This window comes from Anolis sagrei, chromosome 4, assembly GCF_037176765.1.
Source record: "Anolis sagrei isolate rAnoSag1 chromosome 4, rAnoSag1.mat, whole genome shotgun sequence".
In the NCBI taxonomy this organism is placed as follows: domain Eukaryota; kingdom Metazoa; phylum Chordata; class Lepidosauria; order Squamata; family Dactyloidae; genus Anolis; species Anolis sagrei.
The window spans coordinates 135,673,407-135,686,214 of NC_090024.1; the positions used below are offsets into that span (position 1 = coordinate 135,673,407).

Below are 12,808 nucleotides of genomic sequence, written 5' to 3' on the forward strand. Positions count from 1 at the left end.
CATTAAGCTCTACAACTGGATGCCTATATGGAGAAGGTTTGTTCACACATTCTTGGAAAGGGCATCCTTAATTCATCAAGAAAGAAGGAGAAGTTTCTACTGAAAAAAGTCTCCTCTTCCCCCCAACCCCATAAGATCTATCAATGACCAAATCCTCCTGGAAAAAGTATTATGAGAGGGATATATTTACTTGTTTTTTTTAATCAATAGCTGATGTCCAATACTTTCCAGGCTGCATTGTAGCTCCACCCAGATACAACTTAATCTCCTTTCTTCAAGCTCTCCAGATCTCATCGTTCAACTTACGCAGCAACCTGCTAGCCAAATATACAGTAGTAGACCCTTGGTTAACTGACACCCATGTGGATTGGTAGATGAAGAATAAATGTATTTTCTAATTTCTTGAGAGTTACTATTAAAAATAGGCCTAACTAATACTGTACTATACTCCATTCTATACCGTACCATAAACTCTGTATTGACTTGACATTAATATTGAACTAAGTAATTAAAAGCAAATTGAGGCAAATAAACATGTTAACTAATTGTAATGCAGTTTTACACTTCTGCTAAAAAGTGATTTTATTTTACTTTTTATAAAAAGTATTATTTTTTCAATGTTTACTGGTTGCTTGAGAGTTCACTCCTTAAAAAAAAAAAGACTTTTCACCCTCTCCTCAAGTAGAACTAAAGAGCGAATCTATAGCAATTACGAAACAATGTATTAAACAATATATTAACTCAAACACTATTTGGTATGTGCACTGCTAGTTAACGGTGTGCATGTGTGACTTCAAATTGTATGTCTAATTATGGTGAGCCCATTTTATTATGGAAAGATCATTTTCCTTTCTGAGAAATTGCTGTCTGTATAAAGCAGTGATTCTCAACCTTTTTCTGACCTGGGACCACTTTGACTAGGGACCACTTTCACCAGGGACCACTCTCCAACATTAGCACCAAAAGGGTTACGAATCAGTTTTTGGTCAACTTTAGATTTAGTTTCATAGTTTGGGGTGCTGATTCAGAAAATTGCATTGAAGAGACCACATCAGCTCTGGTTTTTGATACAGAATATATGCTATCCAGTAGTCACCATCAGCTTGCCCACAGAAAACCATATTTAATAATCTAGAGCTGATGTGGTCTATCCAATGAAATCTTCTGAATCAGCACCCCAAATAACCCCAGGAAGAGATCTAAAAATGAAGACAGCCAAGGTGCCCCTGCTTCCAGGCGCCACATGGAATGGCTCCACTCAGGGGGAGGAAGGAGGAGGAAGAGAAGCAGCAGTCAGGAGGGCTTGTTGTTGCACCTTTTGTAGGTAGTCAGCCTCTCCCCTCCCGACATCTTCATTGCCTCGGCACTATAAGAGAGTTTCATGGGACCAGTCATCTCATTGCAACGGTGTAGTAATGGTGAGGCCGCAGACCATATTTTAGTTCTTATGGACCATTGGTGGTCCACAGACTGCAGGCTAGAAACCACTGGTATAAAAAGTGCTTCACTGAAACATGTTTTTGTACAGAAAACAACATTTTCTGCACAGATCATAATAGTATTGTACTGAAATGCCAACTTGTTTGTTTGGAAAGAGCCACCTTCTCTTTCTTCAGAACTGAGTAAAGCTATTACACTATGCATAACAAGTAAATTTATTTAATCATCTTTTATAACTTTTAACAGTACAATGTATGCATTGCTTATCTGCTTATTTGTTTTTCATTCAGGCTAGTTCAGGGGAGCATAAACATTTATATGCATGTGTATCATTTTTTATATAATTTTAAAAATCAGAAGAACAAGGACAACTTGCACACATATTCTATGAATTTTATTGCAGGGATTTATATTTGTATCTGCAATAATAAAACATTCTATTTCACATCTTTTTATTTAGAGTTTTAACAGTGCCTAAACATTTTCTGTTACATTTCAACTATATCTGTATTCGGTCATTTGCTATTCAATTTCCACCAGGATTTTATTATTCAAAATTATTTGATCTTATCTACTGATTGAGTTTTCTGCTTTTATTCTCAAAGTTTGTATAAATAACTGAAAATTAGCAAAATAAATGAAAAGTTTCAATGAAGTGCACATATAAAACCAACATTGATTGGTTTCTGGTTCTGTGATTCTCTATATGTAACAATATTATGTAATTTAGTATCACTTTTCAGTTAGCTTGCAGACTCCCAATATGACTATCCATTGCAGACTCTCAAATGTGCCATAACATGATTCTTTCTATCTTCTTTCTTATCGGTCTCCGCATTCTGTCATAACAAAAGTATATAAAAATCCACAAATGTTTTCAAATACACTCAAAGGTACGGTAGCTTTCTTTGGGTAAAAGACCATTTTTCAATGTTGGCCAAGAAGACATGTTCTGAGTATCCAAGGGGGTTGGGCCAGAAGAAAAAATGTCAAACAAAATGAAATGTGCCTTCATTTTTGTTAATACTAAATATTACTGACTAAGATAAAGGTCTGGATATCAAGCCTTATGAGAAATGACTTAGGAAATTGGAGAAGAGAAAACTGAGAGGAAATAATGATATCTATCTTTAAATTTTGGAAGAGATATCATGTAGAAAACGAAGCCAGCTTGTTTTCTGTTGCTCTGGAGATAAATCAATGGATTCAAATTATAAGAAAAAAGTTCCCATCTAAAAGTTAGGAAGAATTTGGTCCTGTAAAAACTTTCAACAAACAGTCTCAGAGGCAGTGGTCTCTCCATCTTTGGAGGTCTTGAAGTCTTGGTTGAATTGGCATCTTTTAGGAGTGCGGTAAATGAGGATTGATGCATGGCAGAGGTTTGAGATAGATGGTCCATATAGTTACTCCCACCAATGTGATTTTCTGTATTTCATTACTACTTTACTTTCAAATTAATTCCTTGCACTTCCTTTTTACTGTACCTACCCTTCTTTCTCCTATATTTTTTATTCTGATAATTTTTCTGTCTTTCCAATTCAAATTTATTTCCTTACTGTTAACTCTACTTCATTTCCTTTGTTCTGTTTTCCCTATTGTCCTATGACCGACTCTTGACATTACTTGTAGCCGAATCACTAGTACCATAGTCATCTGGCAAGATAGTAACAAGGCTATGATGCAGAGAGTAAAATGAAAGAGTGTCACTGAAACGTTTCTGGAAAAGTGGATGTAAAACAGAGAGGACAATAAGATGAGGAATCCAAAAGCGCAAGGCAAATAAAATACTCATTAGTGTTCTTAAGTTTCTGGGAAAATAAAAAAGGAGGCACTTTGGTATGCTGATTGGAACGGCACTAGAGGAGAGAACTGGAAATAAAGCCTATTTGCATTATTGTAAAAATCAGTTGCAAAGAAAGTACTAGAAGTGTTAAATTGCTTGGGAATTTGATACTGGATTGCCGGAGATGCGGGGCACACAAAAGGAATGGTGGAGACAATCACATAGATATAAGAACACCATAGCACATGTAGATGGGCATTGCATACTAGTATGAACAGTTTGGTAAAAATGAATTTTTAGACTTACCTGGATTATGATTAGATCCCCATTGTTCAAATCTGAGTCTTCAGTAGATAAGATAGGATCCTCAACCTCAGAATTTTGCTGATGGGTCAAAATGTTTGAATGATTTTCCTTGGGAACATTAAACTGGCTCTTCCTAGAGCCTGTGGTTAGAGACACCTCATGGCAATAAGACTGAAGAAAGGCCCGGACACCATCAATCCCCACAAACTGGGAAACAGGAGCACCGCCAAAGTTAATACTCCCTGAATGAGATAGCTGTGAATTTCTCCATCTATGCAACTTGATGGACAGTAGAACAAGGAGAAAGGTCAAAAATAAGCAAGAGACAAAAGCCACTGCAAGCACCAAATAGTAGGTAAGATCTGAAGGGAGTTCTATAGGTGCTGAGATGCTGCTCAGATCTGAGAGAGTTTCTGGGATATTGTTGGCCAGAACCACTGTGACTGTGGTTGAAACAGAAAGAGATGGCTGTCCGTTATCTTTCACTAAAACCACCAGGCTTTGTTTGAGAGCATCTTTCTCCATTAGAAACCGAGCTGTCCTAATCTCTCCAGTGTGGAGTCCCAGAGAGAAGAGTCCGGGCTCTGTGGCCTTGATCAGCTGGTAGGAGAGCCAGGCATTCTGGCCAGAATCTGCATCCACTGCCACCACCTTAGTGACCAAGTAACCTGGCTCAGAGGAACGAGGGGCCAACTCTATCCCAGTGGAGCCATCAGTGGGAGGAGAGGGGTAGAGGATTTCTGGAGCATTGTCATTCTCATCCAAAATGAAAAGGCTTACTGTGACATTGGAGCTGAGTGGTGGGGAGCCCCCATCCTGGGCCTTGACCAGAAACTTAATCTCCTGGATCTCTTCGTAATCAAAGGAGTTCAAGGCATAGATAACCCCAGTCTCTGAATTAATGGACAGGTAGGAGGAGAGGAGAGAATCTCCTATTTGACTTTCAATGATTGAATATGTTATTCTGGCATTTTCTTCCCAGTCCAGATCATGGGCCTTTAGGAAAAAGATGGACGCTCCTCTTGGATTATTTTCTAGGAAATAAGAGGTATAAACTGATTTGACAAATAACGGAGGGTTGTCATTTGTGTCTAAGACCTTCAATGAAATAATCTCAGAGGTAGAGAGTGAAGGAATCCCTTCATCGACTGCTATAATGGTAATATTGTAAACTGCCACTTCTTCCCTGTCCAGGTTTTTTTCTGTCACCAAAGTGTAAAAATCTTCATGTGTTTTCTTCAACTGAAATGGAAGGTTACTGGGAATTGAGCAAGTAACCTGCCCATTCACTCCTGAATCTTTGTCTTGTGCATTTAAAATGGCAATTGTTGTTCCTATACGTGAGTTCTCGGGTATAGAACCGATGGCAAATGTCATTGTCAATTCTGGTGCGTTGTCATTCAAGTCTGTAACAAAAATCAAAACTTTTGCTCTGTCTCTTAGGCCACCTCCATCCGCAGCTTCCACCTCAAATTCATACAAAGATGATTTCTCATAGTCAAGGTTCCCCACAACAATTATTTCTCCTGTGGTAGAATTTAACATGATCATTTTGGATGACTTCTTTGTAACATCCTCAAAAGAGTATTTTATTTGTCCATTGAGTCCTTCATCCAGATCAGTGGCCCTTATTGTAGCTACAGTCGACCATTTGGGAATGTTCTCTTTGACACTCACTTCATAAATTGATTGACTGAAAATTGGTGCGTTGTCATTTGCATCAAGAACAATAACATGGATCTGTAATGTGCCAGACTTCATTGGATCACCCCCATCACTAGCTATCAAGATCAGATCATGAACAGATTGCTCTTCCCTATCTAGCGGTTTCTCCAACACCAGTTCAGCCTGTCTAGCAATATTTTCTCCTTTTCGTACCACTAAAGAAAAATGATTATTTCCTGTGAGTTCATAGCTCTGAACAGAATTAACTCCCAAATCTGGATCATGAGCCTTGGGAAGAAGATACTTATCTAGAATTGTAGCTGTCTCGGGAATTTCAATTTTCCATTCTTTTGACAGAAATTGAGGAGCATTGTCATTTATGTCTGTGATTTCCACTTCCACAACATAAAGTTTTAATTTACTTTCAACAAGAACCTGCAACTTTAGCATGCACTTCTCTTCTTCTCCACAGATCTCCTCTCTATCTATTCGCTCAGAAATTTGTAAGTGCCCACTATTGATATTCACAGCAAAATACTGAATCATACCTTTACTAGTAACAATGCGGAGTCCATGGTCTGAAAGTTGTTTTCCATCAATTCCTAGGTCCTTTGCAATATTCCCCACAAAGGAACCTTTCGGCATTTCTTCAGGAATAGAATAGTGGATCTGCCCAGAAACTGCTTTCCAAAGAGACACCATGAAAATAAGGCATTGCAGGATTCTTCTTTTGCAACTCCATAGCTTCTGAGTTTCTTCCATTCTTTTGATGTAGGATAAATGACAGCACTTTCAGTTCAAAAGCTCTTCTCTTAATTATTGCTGGTTCCTAGTATGTGCTATCTATTGCTCTTGTTTCTAATTTGAAAATCACCATATCCAGTTTGTTTCTATATGTTCTATATCACTGCATCACTTTCAATGCTCTTTCAGACAGCCTTGTCTTTTGATTTTGAGTATAACATCGGATTCTAGAATGCTGGACCTTGCAAATTTCTTCCTTATTGGTGAACAGTGACACCCAGAGGCTCAACTCAAAACTGTAGACACTTCATTGAGTATTTTTTATTTAAGGTACAATTGCTTGAGTGTATGTTATCTGTATTTCTTTCATTTATTTCAGGCAGTATTAACCCATTGTTTAAAAAGTTGAGAAATGTTTTCTCCAGAAAGAAAAGACAAAAACAATCCATTATCTTTATTCTTTCTTTACCTTCATAAGACACACTTTAAAGGTGCACTAGATTAACTTTTTAATCAGTAATCTCATATTCTAATCATACGAAATATTGAATGACTCATTTAGGTATAACTAAGACTGGGGACACAAACATTACTATTTAATAGCATTTTGAAACATGAAACAAAGCATTGGTTGGCCATAAAAATACATGAAGTTTTAATACATTGAAGTCAACAGCTCATCTCTGTCTCATGGTCAAACAGCAGAAACCCTTCCGCCGAATCTTTTTCTTTCCAAATTTGCATCCCCTAATTTCAAAGGTTAACCATATCTCATTTCTACACCATATATTGTAATTTTATGTCTCCATTATTTGTTTTTCTTTCAAGTTATTAATTTCCCCCCACAGTCCTATCCACTAGTAACCATGGCTGTGTGTTTCTTTCCATTTATGTAGTTCAATGTAACCATTGTGCTAGGACTACAAGACTATTGGTTATGTGAAAGTTGCAAGCACAGCATATTAGATCGCAAACGCTAATCAGAAGCGATATTCCTTGTTTACCAAAGAAGTCAAAGAGTCCTGAACCTTTGATATCTATGATTACAGTACAAGTTGTTATCTCATAACAAACTGTAAACTAGTGAGATATTGAATTAACAGGGCCATACAAAATTTTGAACACATGGTTAATAAATGTACAACACTTTTTTTTTTGCAAATCCTTGACATCATTGAATAGAATAATGTTGGTAGTTTCCTCGAATGAGCTGATGCAAACTGTTGGGACAGAAAAAAAACCTAGAGTATGCATCATCAGTCTACACATGTTATGAGCCCATCCTGTTGTTGTATCATTACAATAACTATATGACCATCTGTTGGGGGTGCTTTGATTGTGCATCCCTGCATGGGAGTTGGACTAGATGGCTCTTATGTTCTTTTCCAACTCTATGATTCTGAGACTAATGAGAATTAAACTCTTATGTGTAGTTTTAAAGGCAACAGCATACTTTGATGATACAACATAACGACAAAACATAAAATAAAATAGAACTGCAAATCAGGGAGTCCTTCAATTCTTCCATTACAGATGAACCTTAATAAATCATTTTAGCTTCAGGTCTTTTTCTGTTGCACAGGGAAAAAAATAATACAGTATGGCCCATGAAGCAATACATTTTGTTTTATTTATCCACAGTTTCATTTATTCCCTGAAGGCCTCATGTACAGGTTAATTATACCCATTCTTGGTAACTCATCATTTTCCCCATTGACAATAATAGGGTTGCCAATTTTCTGCAGTTTCATATATCCACACAAAGTCTGGGAACCACAGACAGGGGATCATACTTGACTAGACTGTGCAAGAAGTCTGGGTCAGAATGTGGAAAATAACTTTATAAAAGCAGATTACTATGTAATTTTTTCCAAAGTCATAAAAAGTAATTTGATGCCATTACAAATTTCCCTTTGAATGTCATTTTTTAAAAAATTATAAACTTTTAGGATTTACAGGGGAAGGACAGAAATATAGGAACAATTTTACTCAATATGTTTCTAAAATCAACCTTTTAAAAAAATTCTAAAAGGAACTAGAAAATTAAAATATCTCCTACTCATTACATCAAATTTGAACTTGAAGTATTTATATTTTGTGACAAGGAAAAAAAGAGTTATTAATGTTAAATGTGACAGAATTCTTTGGGATAGATGACAAGATTTTAGGAATACACAAAATTACATTGCTGTGGAAATCTACCTATGGGCTTTCCTATTCTGTTAAACACAGAGTGCCATGTATAATGCAAATTTATGCATCTGCAAATTGAGAAAATGTAGTTCACAGAGAAATTGTGATAAATCACTCAAGTGAAATTTATGAATATATTATTTTCTACACGATGTCTACTTTTACTTTTTATTAAAGTTATATCTCCCACAAACCCTGTTATTGGGTGAATAGAGGTAACCATGAGGAAAATTCCTGACTTTTGCTGCTTTTCTACATGCTTTTAATAAAATAAAGTACATTTAACATGAGAAGTTCGTTCTTCATGCAACCAAGTACAACATTCTTTTTACTGAAAAGGAAGTTGATTGAGTATAGACAAACTAATAATCTTGTGTAGGTGTATAAGGCATTAGTGACTGGGTAAACTACTATGTATTTCCTGATATGTATTGAATGTATTGAATTCAAGAATATTCATAACCAATCCCAGAAAAATAAGGAAAACAAGCAAAGGGGGGTCAACTAAACATGGGGAATATGTTGTGCAAGAACAGCAAATGTCAAGATAGCACTGAGAACAACAAAGACAAGTGAAACAACTTCCAAAAATAATAAAAGCATTTAAGATTTTTTTTCAAAAAATAAACAACCAAACTTTTCATTCATTAAAAAATGTCTGCTCAGTTAGACTATATTGGGGTCACCATTCATCAGCTAAGATAGGATCCTCTTATTGCAAGACTTTAGATTGCTCAAAGTACCCAAATAATTATTATACTGGCTCTTCCTGAGTCTGTGATCAGAGAAATCTCATGGCAATAATGACTCCATCAGTCCTCATGAACTTGGAGATGGGAGCACCACCAAAGTTAACATTCCCAGACCCTAACAGCTGAAAATTCCATGTTGGCCAGTAACATAAGACAAATGTCAAAAACAAGCAAATGATAAAAGACCACTGCGACCACCAGGTAAAAGGTGAGATGTGAAGGGGATTAGGTGGGGCTGAGAAGCTGCCCAATTAATCAGTATATCTGGAATATTGTACCCATCACCACAGTGACCATGGCTGAAAAAAGAAGACTCCCCATGTCCTTCATCAAAACATTTGGTTGAGGGAATTTTTCTCCAGAAAGATCAGTTTATGGTATTGGGTTACACATATTAAAGAGACACAAACAAAGTCAAACCTCTCTCATATAAGCCTCTCTCTCTCTCTCAAGTATCTCCTCAGCCTCACAAAAACCTCTCTCAAATAATATATCCCTTCTGCATCGCCCAGTTCATTTGTTGTGTTTTGTTGTGTGTGATTGCGATGTCACAGTCCTAAAATTACAAAATTGGTTTTCCAACATGTGTAGGAGAAACCAGAGTCTGTCAAACTGTCAGAATAGGGTAACAGTGAAATTTGTTGGCCCCAAGTCAAACCATCCATGAAGGTTTTGTGTCTAATAACGAGCAGAGAGATGAAGAAGAATTAGAAAGTAAAAAACACGACAACCATTATAAGGCAGTATGCTACAGAATCATGCTATTCTTATTAACACTGAAATAAAATGGAAATGCTCACCTGACCAACAGCGGCATCTTCCTGAAAGTTATTTGGCTCATCTGTTATTAATAAAGGATCTGGTTTGCTGGGAGCCTGCTGTGGTGTCAAAGTATTTGTGCAGCTTCCAATTGGGAAAAAAATCTGGCTTTTCCGAGAGCCTGAAGTCAGTGAAACCTCATGGCAATAAGACTGGAGAAAGGCCCGGACTCCATCAATTCCCACATACTGTGAAACTGGAACTCCACTTAAATTCACACCTCCATTCTCACATAGCTGAGAATTTCTCCATTTATGAAACCTGATGGCCAGTAACACAAGGAGGAAGGTCAAGAACAAGCAAGAGACAAAGGCCACTGCAACCACAAGATAGAAAGTTAGGTCTGATGTGTGGTCTACAGGAACAGAGATGTTGCTCAAGTCTATCAACGTGTCTGGAATATTGTCAGCCAGAACCACAGTGACAGTAACGGAGGCAGAGAGAGGGGGCTGCCCATTATCCTTCACCAAAACCACCAGGCTTTGTTTGATGGCATCTTTTTCCAGTAGGAACCGGGCTGTCCTGATCTCTCCAGTGTGGAGTCCCAGAGTGAAGAGCCCTGGCTCTGTGGCCTTGGTTAGCTGGTAGGAGAGCCAGGCATTCTGGCCTGAATCCGCATCCACTGCTACCACCTTAGTGATCACGTAACCTGGCTCAGATGAGTGAGGGGCCAGCTCTATCCCAGTGGAGCCATCGGTGGGAGGAGAGGGATAGAGGATTTCTGGAGCATTGTCATTCTGATCCAGGATGAAGAGGTTCACTGAGATGTTCGAGCTTAGTGGTGGGGAGCCCCCATCCTGGGCCTTGACCAGGAATCTAATTTCTTGGATCTCTTCATAATCAAATGAGTTCAGAGCATAGACAGCTCCAGTCTCAGAGTTAATGGAAAGGTAGGAGGAGAGAAGGAAATTGCCCGTTTGTTCTTCAATGATTGAATACGTTATTCTGGCATTCTCTTCCCAGTCTGGATCATTTGCTCTTAAGGAAAAGATCAGGGAGCCTCTATGGTTATTTTCAACTAAATAAAAAGTATAATCTGTCTTTTCAAAGACTGGTGGGTTGTCATTTGTATCTAAAATATGTAGTGTAATGACTGTTGTTGTAGAAAGAGGGGGAATTCCATTATCAGTACCGGTGATGGTGATATTGAAAGTTGGCACATGTTCCCTATCAAGTTTGTCATCTGTCACCAAGCTGTAAAAGTCATCAACAGATCTCTCCAGCCTGAAAGGGAGGTTACTGGGCACTGAGCAGGTGACTTCCCCATTGACTCCGGAATCCTGATCTTGAACATTTAAAATGGCAATAACAGTTCCAGCTGGTGAACTTTCAGATATAGAACTGGTGAAATAGGTAACTATCAGTTCAGGTGCATTATCGTTCAGATCTGTAATAGTAATAATAACCTTTGCTTTGTCACTCAGTCTTCCCCCATCTTTGGCTTCTACTTCAAATTCATGTAGAGATGATACCTCATAATCCAGACTGCCTGTGAGAATAATTTCACCAGTTGTTGAATTAAGGAGAAATAGTGGGAGATCGGATTGTGTTATTTTTCTGAAGGAATATTTAATTTCTCCATTAAGACCTTCGTCTAGATCTGTAGCGCTTACAGCAGCTACAGTAGATCCTTTAGGAATGTTTTCCTTAACAGTCACTTCATAGATGGGTTGACTGAAAACAGGTGCATTGTCATTTGCATCCAGAACTCTAACTTTGATTTGTGCAATCCCAGACCTGACTGGATCACCTCCATCAGTAGCTGTGAGTATTAGATCATAAACTGACTGCTCCTCCCTATCCAAAGGTTCTTTTAGTACAAGTTCAGGATGCTGTACATCATTGTCTCCCATTTGAATATCTAGGAAAAAATTGTCACTACCTGTGAGTTGGTAGCCTTGTATAGAATTTATCCCTAAATCCGGATCTTGAGCTTCCATCAGAGAGACTCGGAATCCTTGTGCAGATATCTCACTGACTTCCACTTCCTGTTCCAGTAGACGGAACTGTGGAGGATTATCATTTATATCTATAATTTCCACTTCTATTCCATATAGCTTTAGTTTATTTTCATTAAGAACTTGAAACTTTAAAATGCACTTCTCTGCCCTTCCACATATTTCCTCTCTGTCAATTCTCTCAGAAGTTTGCAAATGGCCATTGTTGGCATTTAAAGCAAAATAATAAAATTTACCTACATTGGGAATGATGCGGAGTCCATGGTTTGAAAGCTGTTTCCCGTCTACTCCCAGGTCCTTTGCAATATTCCCTACAAAGGAGCCTTTGTGCATCTCTTCTGGAATGGAATAGTGGATCTGCCCAGAAATTGCCTTCCAAGAAAATACCACAATAATAAGGTATTGAAGCATTCCTTTTCTGCACTTCCACAACCTCAGAGTGTCCAGCATTCTTGAACAGCTGCTTTCTTGCTATAAAGATATAGTATCCAAAGGAAAGTTCTACATAAAATGTATTTCCCTTTTGTTCTGTCAGCCTGTCTCTTTTTCAGTTAATTTCCTTGTATATAAGAGAAGAGCAACACACCATTGGGCAGATCTATATTTTTCTTCCTTACTGGTGAACAGTGACACTCAGAGGCTCTTCTCAAAACTGCAGAATAATGTTTTCAAATATTTTCAAAAATGAAATCTGACTTCACGACATTACACTTCACAAAATTAAATTAAGTTTCACCACTGTATCAAAATGCATATACAGCATTTTTGTAAAACTTGTGTGAGTGTTTTCTCTATAGCAATTCCTTTTCCCCCCTCAGAATTCAGCCAAGAAACTTAACTAAAATTATCTTTTTTTGCCACTGTAGTCAAAGTGGATGATACATTTTTACCAGCAGTGTTATCCACAGACTTTTCTAGGCAAATGCTTTGGACAGAAATCCAAGAAGTTTGGGTTAACAGCCCTTCCAGTTTCCTTTATCTGTTAGCCTATTATCAGAGACTATTTTAGTTGTTCTTGAAAACTAATTTTAAAAAGTTGTCAGGCCTTTCAATATCAGTATACTAAAATGCCTGCCTTGAATTGACATCTGTACCTAAGCCTCCTCAGTCTTCCTACTGGTCCAGCTCTGTATCCATTTGACTAAATA

General features: G+C 37.7%; 1 protein-coding gene across 6 annotated transcripts in view; it reads right to left on the reverse strand.

Annotated features, from left to right (window-relative positions):
- LOC132774269 (protocadherin gamma-A4-like) overlaps positions 1-12,808 on the reverse strand; it is a 393,640-nt gene that overhangs the window by 349,929 nt on the left and 30,903 nt on the right. Inside the window, exon 1 of one of the 6 annotated variants that reach the window (XM_060774214.2) lies at positions 9,684-12,125. The exons of 4 other annotated variants lie outside the window; for them this stretch is intronic. In XM_060774214.2, the coding sequence (XP_060630197.2) occupies positions 9,684-12,110 (2,427 nt within the window). In that variant the 5' untranslated portion in view covers positions 12,111-12,125. Of the gene's footprint in view, positions 1-3,529; positions 6,123-9,683; positions 12,126-12,808 lie in introns of those variants that run through there. One more of the 6 variants, XM_060774212.2, reaches the window with a different exon arrangement.